This window comes from Ictalurus punctatus, unplaced genomic scaffold (assembly GCF_001660625.3).
Source record: "Ictalurus punctatus breed USDA103 unplaced genomic scaffold, Coco_2.0 Super-Scaffold_100046, whole genome shotgun sequence".
NCBI lineage: Eukaryota > Metazoa > Chordata > Actinopteri > Siluriformes > Ictaluridae > Ictalurus > Ictalurus punctatus.
In genome coordinates this window covers 1,579,113-1,595,480 of record NW_026521087.1, presented here as the reverse complement: position 1 = coordinate 1,595,480, position 16,368 = coordinate 1,579,113, and the positions used below count along the sequence as shown (strand labels likewise).

At 42.9% G+C, this 16,368-nt stretch overlaps 4 protein-coding genes across 11 annotated transcripts; all 4 read right to left on the bottom strand.

Moving 5' to 3' along the window:
* Window positions 1–3,511: 3,511 nt before the first annotated feature.
* LOC128630001 (histone H3) lies at window positions 3,512–10,657 on the bottom strand. 8 transcript variants are annotated; one of them, XR_008394208.1, is made up of 9 exons: window positions 9,024–9,857; window positions 8,527–8,598; window positions 7,951–8,106; window positions 7,649–7,785; window positions 7,398–7,491; window positions 6,844–7,157; window positions 6,412–6,574; window positions 6,189–6,317; window positions 3,515–5,988 (listed from the first exon to the last, which is right to left on the bottom strand). XR_008394208.1 is itself a non-coding variant. In XM_053678579.1 (7 exons), the coding sequence occupies exon 1, from the start codon at window positions 10,290–10,292 to the stop codon at window positions 9,882–9,884; it is 411 nt and encodes a 136-aa protein (XP_053534554.1). In that variant the 5' UTR covers window positions 10,293–10,657; the 3' UTR covers window positions 3,513–5,988; window positions 6,189–6,317; window positions 6,412–6,574; window positions 6,844–7,157; window positions 7,398–7,491; window positions 7,649–7,785; window positions 7,951–9,881. The 8 variants fall into 8 exon arrangements, 3 of the variants coding, with proteins under 3 accessions (XP_053534555.1, XP_053534556.1, XP_053534554.1); XR_008394205.1 differs by having other exon boundaries at window positions 3,514–5,988; window positions 7,951–8,598; window positions 9,024–9,869; XR_008394206.1 differs by having other exon boundaries at window positions 3,516–5,988; window positions 8,506–9,857.
* A 180-nt stretch (window positions 10,658–10,837) lies between these two features.
* Window positions 10,838–11,486, bottom strand: LOC128630017 (histone H2A). The gene has a single exon (XM_053678597.1). It carries the CDS (start codon window positions 11,330–11,332, stop codon window positions 10,946–10,948), a length of 387 nt encoding a protein of 128 aa, XP_053534572.1. The 5' UTR covers window positions 11,333–11,486; the 3' UTR covers window positions 10,838–10,945.
* Window positions 11,487–11,610: 124 nt separating this feature from the next.
* Window positions 11,611–12,795, bottom strand: LOC128629997 (histone H1-like). The gene has a single exon (XM_053678574.1). It carries the CDS (start codon window positions 12,542–12,544, stop codon window positions 11,930–11,932), a length of 615 nt encoding a protein of 204 aa, XP_053534549.1. The 5' UTR covers window positions 12,545–12,795; the 3' UTR covers window positions 11,611–11,929.
* A 622-nt stretch (window positions 12,796–13,417) lies between these two features.
* LOC128630024 (histone H2B-like) lies at window positions 13,418–15,586 on the bottom strand. The gene has a single exon (XM_053678605.1). The coding sequence runs from the start codon at window positions 15,524–15,526 to the stop codon at window positions 15,152–15,154; it is 375 nt and encodes a 124-aa protein (XP_053534580.1). The 5' UTR covers window positions 15,527–15,586; the 3' UTR covers window positions 13,418–15,151.
* Window positions 15,587–16,368: the final 782 nt, after the last annotated feature.

Genomic DNA, 16,368 nt, shown 5'->3' with positions numbered 1-16,368 from the left:
CAGGAATTGAAGAAAGGCATCTTTTGTTGAAGCTCTTCTTCAACAGCTTTCAGTCTCTCTCTGTTTTTAGTTTTTATAGCAGTTAGGCTTGAAAAGCTCAGCTCACACACATATGTTGTGGAAAATGGGAGCAATGTCAAAACTTTGTTGGCCGGAATGGGGAATTCCTTGGCAGCAGTCAACCATAAACTGTCCAAAGGAAGTTCAGCAAATCTTAGCTTTAAACCACGATCTTGTTTCAGTTCAGTTAGTTCCTCCTGCTCCTGTAAAGTCATGTCCGTTCCAACAGCAGTCAAGGCATTCAGTGGAGGCTGAAGAGAAATAAAATGACAACTTCTCCTCAAGAGTTTTCAGATGTTTACCTATTACCTCACACAGTGCAGCAGGGTGATCTTGCCGTTCCTCTGTGAGTGGGAACATCTCAAGGTTGGCACTTTGCACATGTTGTTGCCAGAGGTGCACCTTTAAATGGAATCCATTTATTTTATCCATGCTTGTAAGCAGGTTCTCATTTCGGCCTTGCATCCGTGTGTTCGGTTCATTCAGATGATGAAATATATCTGCCAGGTATGCCACCTTTGCACACCACTCATCACTTGCAAACAGATTTGAGTAATCAGACCTCTCATTTGTCAGAAACACTTTAAGTTCCTCCCGCAGCTCATACACACGGGCCAGCAACTTGTCACGCTACAACCATCGGACCTCCGTATGGAGCAATAAGGCTTTATGCTCCGCTCACATTTCCTCACGCAAAGATGCAAATATACCTTTTCAATGGTCGTGTCTTTACAAAGTTCCCTATGTGCACAACATCATCCAACACAGGAACTAGTTCTGCTGGTAAAGTCTTTGCAACGAAGGTCTCACGGTGCAGAAAACAGTGTGTAACAATAAGATCTGGGTTTCTTTCCTTCACTCTGCTAACAAAGCCTTAGGTGTGCCCGACCATGGCTGCATCTCATCAGTGCAAACACTTGTGCAATTTTCCCACGTAAGTCCTCCCTGGTCAAGATATTCCGATTTGACCCAAAAAATTTCCTCTCCTGTTGTTTTTTCTGGCAGTGCCTTACAAAATAGGAAGTTTTCTCTAATGTCATCTCATCCACAAAACGCACATTGGCCAAGAGCTGAGAATATCCGTAGACTCTTCAAGTTGCAACGTAAATTTCCTACTGATGCGTATCTTTTCCAAAACATGGCTTTCGATGTCTGTAGACATGTCATCAATACGTCTGGCGATTGTGTTATCTGAGAGCGGGAGTTTAGATATGTCTTTAACCGCGTCAGGGCCGAGCATCTCGATGACAGTGTCTTTGTGGGCAGGTAGTATTAACGTCTCTGCCACAGTGTGGGACTTTTTTCATTTAGCTACAAGTTCAGCAACTAGTTTTGAGGGCTTTGTAATTTACCTTTGTGGTTTTTCTCATTAATGTTGCCTGTTTCGGTGTTTTCACGCAGGCAAACAAGATAGTCCATCGGCTTGTTTTGAAGCGACGGGTGTTTTACTTGGAGATAGCGTTTAAGCTTGCTTGGCACCATGGCGCTATTGGACAGCTTCTCGCCACACACCAAGCATAATGGAGTCGGGGTCCTCTCATCACTGGTGAAAGTAAATCCTAATGAAAGATAACTTTCGCTGTATTGCCTCGAGCTCACCGTCTTTGCTTTCTTTTTACCACCACTCATACTAGGCCCTTCACCTGGGTCACAGTCTTGTCCAGGGCCCAGTTCGGAGTTTGCATTTGTCCTTTTTAAAAACTTCTCCATCACTGCCACCACGACCTGTCGCATGCGTCACTAATTCTCTTGTCTCTAAGAAGGTAGGAGGCAATTACCTGCTGCCACCTAGACGAATATTACATTACTCTGCCAGTCACTATATTACAGCACAGACACTCAACCATGGCTTATTATTTGCAGATAATAATGAATAAATAAGAATTTTAAGACTAAGTGAAATTGGACAATTTCTCAAGGCACGCCTGACGATCTCTCACGACACACTAGTGTGCCACAGCACAGTGGTTGAAAAACACTGCTCTACGGTATGTAGACTGTATTACATGCGTGTTGAGCAGAGAGGAGATATTATAATATTATACAGTATCTGGAAATATAGTGTGTGACTGCTGCTGAAATAAGGAAGAGACTTAGGATTCTCCTTTTCAAATCTGAAACCAAATTGCTGAACAGCACAATACTTACCTGAACAGCAACCTCTGCGAAGTCTTTAGTTATTTAAACTAAGCATTGGTGGTTCAGTGGTAGAATTCTTGCCTGCCATGTGGGAGGCCTGGGTTCAATTCCTGGCCAATGCAGAAGTGAGTTTTGAAAGTTAAGCCTTCACCAAAAGAACATTATAAGCCTTATCATTTCTGCCCAAACTAGACCAACTCCATAGGGAGGGTAACCATGCTCGTGAATTTCCTTCATTTGAACACAATCTGTCTGACTGTGGATTGGTGGAGTCCAAACACTTTAGAGATGTTTTTTTTTTTTTTTGAACTTTTCCAGCCTGATGAGCATCAACAACTCTTTTTCTGAGATCCTCACAAATTTCCTTTTTTCATACCATGATACACTTCCACAAACATGTGTTGTGAAGATCAGACTTTGATAGATCCCCGTTCTTCAAATAAGACAGGGTGCTCACTCACACCTGATTGTCATCCCGTTGATTGAAAACACCTGACCCTAATTTCCCCTTCAGACTAACTGCTCATGCAGACGCCAACAATGTCTGCACCATGCACGCTTCCTTTACAGAATGCGCTTAAGCAAGGTCTTTACGAGAAAAATGGGGTCCAAACCCACATGGGCTGTGCACAGCGGATTGGCAGTTCATCACCTTAACCTCTTGCTGACATAGCTCACGCGTATGAAATTACATCCCGGTGTGTGGAGCAAAAAAGAGGTTTCGGTGCAGGTTCTTTGCCACTGTCGTCTGCACTGTGGAATGCGTTCTGCGTTGACGGACCTCCAGAGACGCCAGAGCCTTACAGCAGCTGTGGCCAAAAAGCATTGAAATACAGTTCACGGTTGCGAAACACGTAGCCACAGTGCTAGCTTTTCACATTTCTCCGCCCTCTCTAGTGCTAGCTCAGGGACCTGTACAAAGCTTCCCATTTGTAGGCCTTGTAGGTGTGAGACAGACTGCAACAAAGCCAGATATTGCTGGAAAGAGGAGGCAAAGTAACAAATTTGCGACAAGGATGGGATTCGCACCTACGCATGCAGAGCACAACAGATTAGTAGTCCATCGCCTTAACCTCTCGGCCACCTCGTCCAAGGCCTGCTACGTTAATGTTCGCTGACTAGATGACTGCTTCTCAAATAGATTTTATTCAAGTCTTGAGGTATGAGCTGTGCTGTCATATAAACTGAAGGGTGACGATGCGGCGAGACGGCCCAAAGGTCTCACAGAACGGGACAACTCCATAGTTGAGCCGTCGCAATGCAATCCAATCCTTGGGCGGCTAGGTACCGACTACCTATGGACTGCCCATCTCAGCGAGTTAAATTTCTTTGGAAAATGTAGCTTTTACCCGTGACCCTGAGAAGGATTACGCGGTATAGAAGATGGATGGATGGAAATGTAACTTTTATCCTTACCTGGATATACACAACGACTGTGGAAAAGGGGGGCATGAATTGGGACGTTTGTGAGGCAGCATGCTGTGGCCAAAAAGCGTTGAAATACAGCTCATGGTTGCGAAACACGTAGCTACAGTGCTAGCTTTTCACATTTCTCCATCACTCTCAAAGATATTCAGCTGGCCTGCCGTATTCGCGGAGAATGCACTTAAACGACAACTCCGTCTAATATACACAAAGGCTCTTTTAAGAGTCACTTCATCGTCTCAGAAAATAGCTAATTTTATTTCTTGGGCTGTTTGAATATTTAGATAAGAGAAGGGGACACACACACATACATATATATATAAATGCTTTATATTTCTATCAACATATAGAAATGTTTATTATTCGTTATTAATGAGTACATCCAGTGCATATGAACACACCAACCTGATACTCAGTACCATAATGTCTGACCCACTTTGTACTTGTAACACTCAAACAGGCTTCTAAATATAATGTCTGACTGAGTTCTTCCCCACCTTGCAAGTTACAGATGGTTTTTGATGTAGGACCAAATTAAAACCTTCTAAAACAATCATTTTCACAGTTAAATGCCAATTGACGTTGATGTTGCTTTACTAATGATTTAATGAGATTCTTTAAATTTTTGCCACATCTTTTGAAAATATGGTGCTTAGCTTCAAATCGCATTCACCACATATGGATAAGAGGGCCATTTTTTTTTATGCATCTCAGATAGTGCATCATCAAGTGGTGCTTGGGAATCGACGTCTTGTCAGGAATCAATTCTTTGAATAGAGTATGGTGATCACAGATCAGATGTTTTAAGTAACATATCATCCCATCAGTTATGGTGTAGGAGAACACTATATTGACAATCTGTATCAAAAGCAGGAGAAAGTTCCAGTGATTGTTATTCCTTTCAATGACCACCAAATATCAGTGGAGTGTTGTGCAGAAGACACCATGACTGTATGGCATTCAAACCCAGGTGTTTGCCCTTATCATCCATTTTTAACCCACTTGGTTTGTTTTTACGGTCTGTGTAACCATAATTAAAGCTGTGCACCCTGTTTAACAAGGTACTCAAAAACCAGTTTAAGTTCATACTGTACCACACCCTCTAGCAGATCATGCATGATGTCAACAGCATAGTTATCAGTACAATGGAAATACTCTAATGAATTGAGCGCACATGACTTTTTGACACCATATATTGACCGCAGTTCAGGATTTTCATTTAGTGCCTTACAATGTTCAGTATGAACCTCTTTGGAACGAAAAATTAACCCAGGATGATCTCCAGTAAATATAGATTGAACTTCTTCCTTACTAATTAAACAAAGCCTACAGAAATTAGTTGCACTGTAAGATTCCCAGCAAGCCATTTAAAGCCAAATTATTTCCTGTTACTTGAATTACTGAGCCAAACAATGGTTGTTCAAAACAAGGAAGCTGTATGCCTTCGGTTTCTTAGATTTTCAGGTCATCAATAAGGGGCTTTATTATCACATCAAAACCATATGTCTTAAGATCTTCCGTGTAGAATCAAGCTGCAAGATGTACATTAATCAGTACAGAGTTACACTTGCGTGGAAGATTTTTTAGAGTAAAATAGATTCAACCAAGTTTGTGGATCCCCCTCTTGGAACCTAGAGGGTTAGCAGTTTCAAAATCGTTGTAATAGAATAGAATCTGAAAAGCGTGCTTTTGCTGTGAGAACAGTGCATGGTTTTGGAAACACGACCCATCATTAATGTCTTTGTAAACTCCAACTTTGTAAACTTGGGCGATCATTTGAACATTCCGCCTCATATTCTCCCTGAGTGGAAAGATCCTGATTAGTATCAAACTCCTGATCCATAGTGTGACTATGTACCTTGCTGAGGTGTTTTCGGAAGCCACTATAAGTACAAAATGATAACAGGCGACCTGGCTCTCCACATTTTAAATGTAACTTTTTGCTAGGATATAAACCATGTTGAAATTTTAAATGTTGACGAAGAACCAAACAAGTTCTGAGGTGTGCTTTACATACAAAACATGTGAACATCTTCAAGGCAGTTAATCTCGCTGCAGCAATCATGCTCAAAGTTCTTTAACACACAGGCTCTCCATTGCTCTTCCGACATCGATGTTATATATAGTGGTTTGGATAAATGTGTAGAAATCACAAAGAGCTTCATCATATCAGAAACTGAAGACATAGTGAGCTTTGAACAGTTCATCAAAAGCTGCCACTGATGTGTGCGCCTTACATGGGATCGCCTTTTGGTCGATAATAATGTAGAACTTTTGGATATCCTTCTTTCGCTCACCGATGCAGAGGAGAAATGGTTGTCTTGTGTCAGCACTCTCAATGAAGGTAGTCACACTGGCTCCTTCCTGAAGGTCAGCAAAGGGACATAAAATAAATATTAAAATAAAACTCTTTGCATGTTTTTTACATTATCACTAGCACCGTCACATCTTGTTTGCAGGTGGTGTAAGCAAAATGAGATGCAGGTCTCAGAATCCCAAAATAACCTACACCTCAAGAGCTCCTAAAATTAAGATCTGATGTTTAAATATTAACTTTTGCATACCTTAAGGTAGCTCACAAGATGGCTGGTTGCTTGAGCTGAACTGATCTTGGATATTTTTTTTCTGGCCTCTTGAGGTTAGAGGGAGCAGATGCAGCTGCAAAAGGATTGAGGACATATCGCTGTCCCATCCTAAAGATATGACAAAATAATTAAATGATCTCTATTTAATTATTTTTTTTAAAAGACTGGAACATTTTTAAAATACAAAACAGTTTATACTGACCATTGTAGTCCTCAGATTCAGGTTCAGTTCCTGACAGCAGCTCGCCCATATTCTTAAGGGTCTTGCAGTCTGCAATGATTTTTGGCTTGAAGAATGTTGACCACTTTGCCAGGAACTTCTGAGACACTTCGTCACCAAACATCATGGAGAAATCGTGGTCGATCTTTAAACAAGGTTTATACAGGTTTAAACATAACGGACATAAATGGATAAAAGGTCAAATACTAAAAATTAAGATCTGCTGTGTTATTTATGCATACATTTGGGATATAAAAGATTAGAACGTTGAATTTCTCAGTTTGGACCGGCCTGTTGTTGTTATGGTGATCACTGAACAACTCCTTTCTCTACTGTACCAGTAAACTCCTTTAATAACTACAGAGAAGGTCATTTCCTTTTCAAAACTACTTCCAAAGCTAAATATTTTCTTACCAATCCAGATACAGCAAGGAAACAAGTGAACAAATCCAGGACAGAAGATGATGCATCCTCACCCACCATCTTCTGTCAATACTGGAAAGTCGCTCATCTTCTCATCAGTGGAATATCGTATTGTAGATATCGCCTCCCTGCACTCCTCACCAAATCGCTGTTGACAAGTTAACAGAGATTCTTGTCTGTTTTTTGGACCATCCTGAAGAACAGTCTTGGAATGACACCGGGAGCCAGCACAGGTGTTATGTTGAACTGTCTTGATCCTCCATGCAATGAAGCCAGTATTACCCTAAAGGATCATAGTAGTGTTCCTGTTTAAGAAAAGACCCAAAGAGAGGCATCTCGTTCTTGGCTTCAAGAATGAATTACTCAACACAATAAGTTCACACAATGACTATATAAAATTACAAAAACAAGTGGAAAATACAAAGCTGAGCAACCTATAAACACTCATCTAAAACAAGATCATTTTTAACTTTAAAACTATAAAAGGGAAGAAAATATAAACACACACACTGGTTTGGGTTTTCAGACAGAATACAAGAACTTACATATCCATGTTTGGAGAAAGGATCTTGGAGGTATGGAAAAAGAGTCACAATTCCCAGTGCATAATTGGTCCTCACACTTGACCATGGAATCCTCCTTTCAAAATAAATCAATTTACTTTGCAAGTGTGTATGTTTTGCAAGAAGTTAAAGGATAAATTCCCCTTTTATAGCAACACAGAATATCATTCTTTAGCTGCGTCACATGAATCTGTTGTGATGACAAAGGGAGGGAAGTGACCTCCAATTCTTACCCATGTAGCTCTAACATATGCCACACGTAAACAGATGGTGAACGTCCTGGTTGCAGACATGTTAGTGTTTTGGTCTTTTCATACTCCTTGAAGATTTCCTCACCCTTTGGATTGACCCTCAGAACACAATCAACTTTCTGCCAAAACATCTTACATCGTTATGACGCTCATGGAAATTTAAGAGGATTTTTAATGCCTTTCCTTTATGTCGAGAATACATTTACAAAACACTTCTACAGATAAGTATCAATAATAAACAATTACGTAATTGAGTATTTTAAATGCATTTATTCAAAGCTTACCTGTCTTGCTTCATTCTGCTCCATTAACTGTTGGGTTCCTTCTCTTTCTTCTGGACTCCAGGACAATTGTGGAATCTGATGAATGGGATGAAGCTGGGGATAGTGGAGTCAATACAGAGGAGGATGCTTGATCTGAGACCAGCTGAACATCCAGATCTACAAAATCACAGACAGAACAAAATCAATTTAAATGTACATGTATTTATCAGTAACAAAAGCATTTCAACAAATACTTAAATGGTTACATAAAAAAATCTAAAGTATATTATCTTCATTAAGTACTTTCCATATACGAATAAGATGTACGTAATGTAATGATCAATAGTATAGCAAATGATAATAGTTTGAGGTCCCTCAAAAAGATATTTTAGACTCTGCTCCTAGGTAACTTCATGTGTTCCCTACATGGCCTCGTCTATTTCACTCGAGAATATCCACAAATATGGGAGAAGATTACAAAAATAAAGGTAATGTATACAATAATTATCGTGAACAGGTTTTAAAAAGGGGAGAGAGAGAGTAATGGTAATCATGTAATATTTCTTGGCTAACTACCACAAACTTGGAACAGAATACCGCTTCAGGGAAACTGCCGTTCCTGAGTTTGGACACACGAGGGCAGTCAAGCTCCATCCAGCACAACGCCGCCTGAAACAGAAGGTAGGTTTGGGCTATTTTACACTGACGCAGCTCATCAGCGTTATTACTGTGCATTGTCTAGTTTTCACGTATCAAGGACAATACACGGAGCTTCTGAACTGTTTCACAGCATCATCATTATGATTTATTTTTTAAAGAACGCACCCTCTTCTCTAGACATTGAAATGTTGGTTTTTTTTTTAAAGTTTACATTGTCACAAAGCAGCTGTACAGATATCTGGATATATTATTTCAGTGTCCATTCTTAAACACGACAGATGAACAAACAAAGAAACTAAGCACATGAAAAGGTTAGATAGACCAATGATTAAACACTACTCCGTTCAAATGAATACAGAGGCCAGCTCAGATACCACAACGTTTAAAAACCTCGACATTCGCGGCGTCATAAAGGGAACAACCGTCAAGCATACCATCAGGAAACTTATAGAACTCTGAACGTGACGTCATAACAGATCTTATGGCTCGCTGCTCGGATTTGACTATATGTCTGTGCGCGCACGCCAGGGAGACTGACCTAGACACGGTATAAGGACAGAACACAACACACATTTAAAACATATCAACATTATATCATGTACATAGCAGTATAGTTATCATAATAAATTACACAAATTAATTGCTAATATTAACATTATTAATGTCTTTCTTAATATTATTAGTCATTTCATTCTCATCACTGCTCCTACATAACTTCATGTGTTCCCTAGGTGGCCTCGTCTATTTCGCTCGAGAATATATATGGTTATTACCATTTTATTCCCTATTTATTCATTTTAACATGAGCTCATGTCTACAATTGTTAAATAACAACAATAATTATCATGGACGGGACAAAAGGGAAGAGAGAGATTAATAATAATAATATCATGCAACAGTTCTTGCCCAGAAATCCGCTTCTAGAAAATCGCCGTTCCCGAGTTTGGCCACACGAGGGCAGTCAAGCTCCATCTAGCGCAACACACAACGCCGCCTGAAACTGAAGGTAGGTTTGGGCTATTTTACAGACACAGCTCATTACTGTGCATTGTGTTGTTCGGACATAACCACAATTAACGGCTCATCTATATAAACACACATTAATATTCATAGCACTATATTTAATATAAAACCTTGTACATACACACACACATATATATAAATAAAAGTGTCATTTTATCTCTGTACCACGTTCTAATATTGAGACTGCCGAATAAAGAAAATTTTCCGTTTTCTGAGACGGTGAAGTGGCTCTTAAAAGAGCCTTTGTGTATATTAGACGGAGTTGTGGTTTAAGCGCGTTCTCCGCGAATACGGCGGGCCAGCTGAATATCCTTGGGCATGATGGTCACTCTCTTGGCATGGATAGCGCACAGGTTGGTGTCCTCGAACAGACCGACCAGATATGCCTCGCTCGCTTCCTGCAGGGCCATGACGGCCGAGCTCTGGAAACGCAAGTCGGTCTTGAAGTCCTGAGCGATTTCTCTCACCAGGCGCTGGAAGGGCAGCTTGCGGATGAGCAGCTCAGTAGACTTCTGATAACGACGGATCTCCCTCAGAGCCACGGTGCCGGGCCTGTAACGATGAGGCTTCTTCACACCGCCAGTAGCCGGCGCACTCTTGCGGGCAGCCTTAGTGGCGAGCTGCTTCCTTGGCGCCTTGCCACCGGTGGACTTACGGGCGGTCTGCTTGGTTCTTGCCATAGCGTCAAACTCTGCACTTCGCGGTTAGAAAAACAGAATAAACTGTGCGCGCGAACGCGGCCTTTTTAAGCCATAACGCCGCCCTGCGCTGATTGGGCGTCTCGAACGCGCTCGTCTGCTATTCGATAGAACGTTTTACGTCACCTGTTGACTATTGGACCGTCTTCTCTGCCACCGTTCGGATCACAAGACGCCCGCCACTATTCTATTGTATTGGCGCGCTCTCTAACACAAATGCTTTGTTCATTAGGAACACACACAACGCCGTCACAAACCATTTTCACTCCTCAGACTTCATTTAACCAGCACGCTAACTGCTATTGTTCTTATAGTCATTACTTAAATATGGTATCAAATCATGACTACAAAATCATCGTCCTTTTTTTTTTTTATATAAATATGCTGTCTTAAAAGTGCACAATTTCACCCCTCAGATTTCATTTAGACAACACGCTAACTACCACTATTACTACTACTACTTAACGTTATCACATAATTATTAGCAAAGTATAACGCTTCTGTTTTCAATCAAACGTGCTGACTTTCTAGTGCACACTTTCAGTAGTAAAACGGGTGTAAAATTGCACTTTTTAAGCAAAGATGGTGGCTCTTAAAAGAGCCTTTGGGTACTGACAAAGCAGCAGTGGACGAGTTTACTTAGTCTTGACGGCCTTCTCGGTCTTTTTAGGCAGAAGCACAGCCTGAATGTTGGGCAGCACACCACCTTGAGCGATGGTCACTCCGCCGAGCAGTTTGTTCAGCTCCTCGTCGTTACGCACGGCGAGCTGCAAGTGGCGGGGAATGATACGGGTCTTCTTGTTATCACGGGCGGCGTTACCGGCCAACTCCAGGATCTCAGCGGTCAGATACTCCAACACTGCGGCCAGGTAGACCGGAGCGCCAGCACCGACGCGCTCGGCATAGTTGCCTTTACGCAGAAGCCTGTGCACACGTCCCACGGGGAACTGAAGTCCAGCCCTGGATGAACGAGTCTTGGCCTTAGCTCTAGCTTTTCCGCCGGTTTTTCCTCTGCCACTCATCTTGATGCTCAAATCTGTTCTAACAACTCCTAAATAAACGTTACACCCCGAGCTCTCCGTGATATAGACAAAACGGCCACTCTCTTATTCGCTAAGAACGCAATGGCAGATTAGCCAATCAAAAACAGGCCGTCGAATTCCAGCGTCACCCCTCCCACCCCTGTTTGTGCATGTGTGTGTGTGTGAGTGAGAGAGAGAGAGAGAGAGAGAGAGCGCGAACGAAAACAGACAGAAGGGAATATTCATACAAAAGCACGAAGTAACAACTATATACTGAATTGATTTATTCTTATCATTAACATTGATTTATTATGTATCAATATGTTATCCTACATATTCTGTGATCGTTTTGGAGATCAGGAATGACGTTTAGGAATCACGATCAGGATTTATTCTACTGTACTAAAATCAGCATCGGCTTGTGGTTATGTGTACATGATATGTAGTAGATATGTGTGTCCATACTATTGTATGTTTCTAACGTGTATTGCTTTGATTACATAAAGCTTGACTGAAAATGTTGCTCTTTAAAGGAAAATATGGGTGGCTCTTAAAAGAGCCGTTTAAGGAACAAAAGCATGAAAGAAACAAACGTCTTTACTTCTTTTTGGGTGCTGCCTTCTTCGCCTTTGCCGCTTTAGGCTTTGTGGTCTTGGGCTTGACAGCTTTCGCTTTCTTGGGGCTCTTGGCTGCCTTTTTAGGGGTCGCGGGCTTTTTCGCCTTCTTCGGGCTCTTGGTGGCTTTCTTTGCGGCGGCTGTGGGCTTCTTCGCCTTAGGAGACTTCTTGGCCGCGGCGGCGGGTTTCTTGGCCGCTACCTTCTTGGGCTTCTTAGTAGCGGCGGGCTTTTTGGCGGCGGGCTTTTTCGCTTTGGGCGCGGCTTTCTTCACGGGCTTCTTGGCTTCGGTCTGCTTCTTGTTCAGCTTGAAAGAGCCAGACGCGCCGGTCCCTTTGGTCTGCACCAGAGTGCCTTTAGTCACGAGACCCTTAACAGCGATTTTGACGCGGGAGTTGTTCTTCTCCACATCGTATCCGCCGGCAGCCAGCGCTTTCTTCAGAGCAGCGAGAGACACGCCGCTCCTCTCCTTAGACGAGGAAACGGCTTTGACGATCAGTTCGCCGACGCTAGGGCCGGCTTTTTTTGCTCTCGAAGCTGCTTTCTTCTTGGGCGCTTTGGCCGGCGCGGCGGCGGGAGCGGGTGCGACTTCTGCCATCTCTCTTGGAACTACGTAGAATACACGAGTCGTACGCTGTACGTTAGTGTGTAACACAGGATCCTCCCCGCGGCCGGGGGCTGGTCTTAAAAACAGATATGAGAGCGTTGTAGACTCAACTCGCGCGCCGCTGAATGAATGCACGGACGCGGCGCGCGCTCAGATGTGTTTTCTCATGGCATTTCTCGGTGAAAATCCCACTCGCAAAACGAGATTCAAAACGTTGAAGCACACGCTGAGCGAGGATGGGCTTTCTCGTTCCTCCCGTGGCCCGGCCTGGCCGACTAGAGAGCAACAGTCTCACGTAGCGCACATGAAAAGGCGCGGCGCGCGTTGTGCTCAAGCCGGCGGGCTGCGCATTTGGTGCGATGTGGTGTGTAAAAACGGGCGAAAAGCAGGCACGGCCGTCGTATGCGTTCTGGGCCGAGTTGAAGAGGAGCCTTGTGAACGAGCCTGATGTCTTGGCAGCTGTCGAGTGGTGTGTGTAGTATTTGAAGCAGAGCGCGTTGGGGGACTTGTAAAGCACAGCGTGCCCGGCCTCCTCCTGGTTAGCTCGGTCGCTTCCTCCCTGACCCTAACGAGCACAGGCCTCGGCGCTACCCTAGCCCTTCTTTCTTCCACCCCGAGCTCGGCCCTAACGCTAACACCGCGAACCCTGAGCTGTGCTCTAACCCTAACGCCATTAATCCCAACTCTGCTGTCACCCTAATGCCCTTTATCCCAGCTCCGCTATAGCATTGTGTGTGTGTGTGTGTGTGTGTGTGTGTGTGTGTGTGTGTGTGTGTGTGTGTGTGTGTGTGTGTGTGTGTGTGTGTGTGTGTGTGTGTGTGTGTGTGTTGTATTCCATGTTGCTAGAACATTCTTTCTGGAAAAGTTCTCAGGAGATTTTTTGATCTGCGTGATGAGATCGGAGCTTTTCAGGAAAGCAACATTGGTAGTATTCAAGAGCCCATGGATAAGAAATGGTTTTCTGACCTGGCTTTCCCGGTTGATGTCACAGAGCTGCTCAATGTTTTAAATGTTCAGCTCCAGGGAAAAGACCAGATTAACACCCAGCTTTTTTTTTTTTTATCACGTCAGAGCCTTCAAACAAAAACTACTGCTGCTCAGAAGACATCTCTCAGCAGCTAACATTCACAATTATAATATTCACCATAGTTTTATGTGCAGTTATTGTTATTATTAATACTTATATTTAGTTAGCATTTATATCCAGTGGTGTCAGCTTTGGGTTTTTTTGTTAATCAAGCTGATAAATTTTGTGTCAAAGTTCTCTTAAATTATCATGATTTAATTTCCTTGTTTTGTCAGTTATTTATTCTATTTGCCTCCCTCTCTCTTCTTTCACTCCCCGTCTCACACTGTTCCTCTCTCTCTCATCTCGACATCCAGGAAATTTAGCCCATTTTCCCTGTTTTAGAGAGGCAGGCATGGTGAAAGAGAAGGTACCTGAGTATGATGCTGTTTTCAGCAACCTTTTCCAGTAGTTTGACAGTCGCTTTGAGGACTTCAGACACAATGCTTCTGACTTTGAGTGGTTTGTTCAACCCTTCACCATCAGTGTGGACACAGTTAGTGATGATCTACAGATGGAACCAATTGAGCTTCAGTGTGATTCAGAACTCAAACACAAGTTCAGGTCCCTTCCCTTGACAGACTTCTACAAATGTGTCCCAGCAAACAGGTACAGATGGGCAAACAGGCACAAGTGATGCTGTCTCTGTTTGGCAGTACCTACCACTGTGAACAGACTTTCAGTCTGATGAACCTAAACAAGTGTAAACTGAGATGCAAAGTAACTGACTCTCACCACCATAATATCCTGACTTTGACAGTAAGTCCACTGCATCCCAATTTGGAAATACTTTTGAAAAATAAGGACCAGCTTCATGTGTCTCATTAGAGGTCACTGATATTGCAGACATGTGGCTGTATTGCTTATAGCTTGAATAGTTGTATGAGGTATTGAACATGTATTATAAATGGGATTGGTTCTATGTTTTAATTATACTATAAGTTTCATTGAACTATAGAACTCTGAAAATAAAACTGCATTAGTGAAGCAGATACAGACTAACGTTTTCTATTAATTTATTTATTTGTAAATATTATGAAATGATAAATAAGAACCATGGCAACTTTAATTTTAATATAATACAGTTTGGTATAATGCAACATTTACTTTTGGCCCACAGCCCTCAATCAAGTTTGATTTTTGGCCCTTCACAGGAAAAAGTTTGGGCACCCCTGATGTAGAATGATTATGTGCTAGTAGAAAACCATTTTCAACTACTTCCTGTTGGTACAATCTTAATACAAATAACTTTGTGCTGCTAACGTCCCATTTTGCATTGCTCAGATTATACAACCCCCGAAACCGTGCTACAACCCTGTTTAGATTTACTCATCTCTGCATTTAGCAGACTGCTATAATTACCAAAAAGCCTGAACATCCGCGGGAGTGCAGCGCTTCAGAAGTTCCCCTCCCGCTCTCTCTCACACACACACAGCGAGAGAGAAAACGAAAGAGAGAAAAGTACTCTTTGTATGGAAAGTGGGTGGCTCTTAAAAGAGCCGTTGGGTTGATGAAGACGGCGGTAACGCGCTTCACTTGGAGCTGGTGTACTTGGTGACGGCTTTTGTACCCTCGGACACGGCGTGCTTGGCCAGCTCGCCGGGAAGCAACAAGCGCACGGCGGTCTGGATCTCCCTGGAGGTGATAGTGGAGCGCTTGTTGTAATGAGCCAGACGAGAAGACTCACCGGCGATGCGCTCAAAAATATCATTCACGAAGGAGTTCATGATGCCCATGGCCTTGGATGAGATGCCGGTGTCAGGGTGCACCTGCTTCAAGACCTTGTACACGTAGATGGCGTAGCTCTCCTTCCTGGACTTTCTGCGCTTCTTGCCTCCTTTGCCGGACGTCTTGGTCACGGCTTTCTTTGATCCCTTCTTGGGCGCGGTCTTGGCTGGATCGGGCATAATGCTGCTTCTCGAGTAAACAAACAGAAAATGACTGGCGCCCGCTTCGCGCCCGCTCTATTTACAGTCCCACATGCTAATGACGAACAGACAAGACACCTTTTTTTGATTGGCCAAAATTCAATACCTCCTCCTGCATGGCCCCCCCTACTGCACTCTGCTTCCTCCCTCCTTCCATACCTCCTCCTCGTCCTCTGCTACGCTTTGTTTCCCTTCCCGCTCTTGTACTTTCAGCACAACGTGCACTAAGAAAAAACAATTGGCTTGCGAAAAAATCGTTTTATATTATATATGCATGTGTATGAGAGAGAGAGAAATATAGAAGTAGGTTTCTACTAAAATCATCTTTTAAATTGTTTTATAATATTGATATTACATTGATTTAAAGTTTATAATATTGAACACTGCATATATGAAGTTTATTACAAAAAATACAAATAGATCTACCACTTATGCTACTTCTGTACAGCGTTTGATGCCTTATGCTTCATGAAAGAAAAAGCCTTTTTCCCCCCCACACGGAACAGCTCTTTTTCTAGACATGTGGGTGGCTCTTAAAAGAGCCGTTGTGTTCGCGTCGTTCGGTGTTAGAGCGTTTAACCGCCGAAGCCGTACAGGGTGCGTCCTTGGCGTTTCAGAGCGTACACCACATCCATGGCGGTCACGGTCTTTCTCTTGGCATGCTCGGTGTAGGTGACGGCGTCGCGGATCACGTTCTCCAGAAACACTTTCAGCACACCGCGAGTCTCTTCATAGATCATACCAGAAATACGCTTTACACCACCACGGCGAGCCAGACGGCGAATAGCCGGCTTGGTGATCCCCTGGATGTTATCGCGAAG

Excerpts from the sequence above, each read along its gene's own strand:
- LOC128630024 (XM_053678605.1), bottom strand. The coding sequence starts at position 15,526 with ATGCCCGATCCAGCCAAGACCGCGCCCAAGAAGGGATCAAAGAAAGCC.
- LOC128629997 (XM_053678574.1), bottom strand. The coding sequence starts at position 12,544 with ATGGCAGAAGTCGCACCCGCTCCCGCCGCCGCGCCGGCCAAAGCGCCC.
- LOC128630017 (XM_053678597.1), bottom strand. The coding sequence starts at position 11,332 with ATGAGTGGCAGAGGAAAAACCGGCGGAAAAGCTAGAGCTAAGGCCAAG.
- LOC128630001 (XM_053678580.1), bottom strand. The coding sequence starts at position 10,292 with ATGGCAAGAACCAAGCAGACCGCCCGTAAGTCCACCGGTGGCAAGGCG.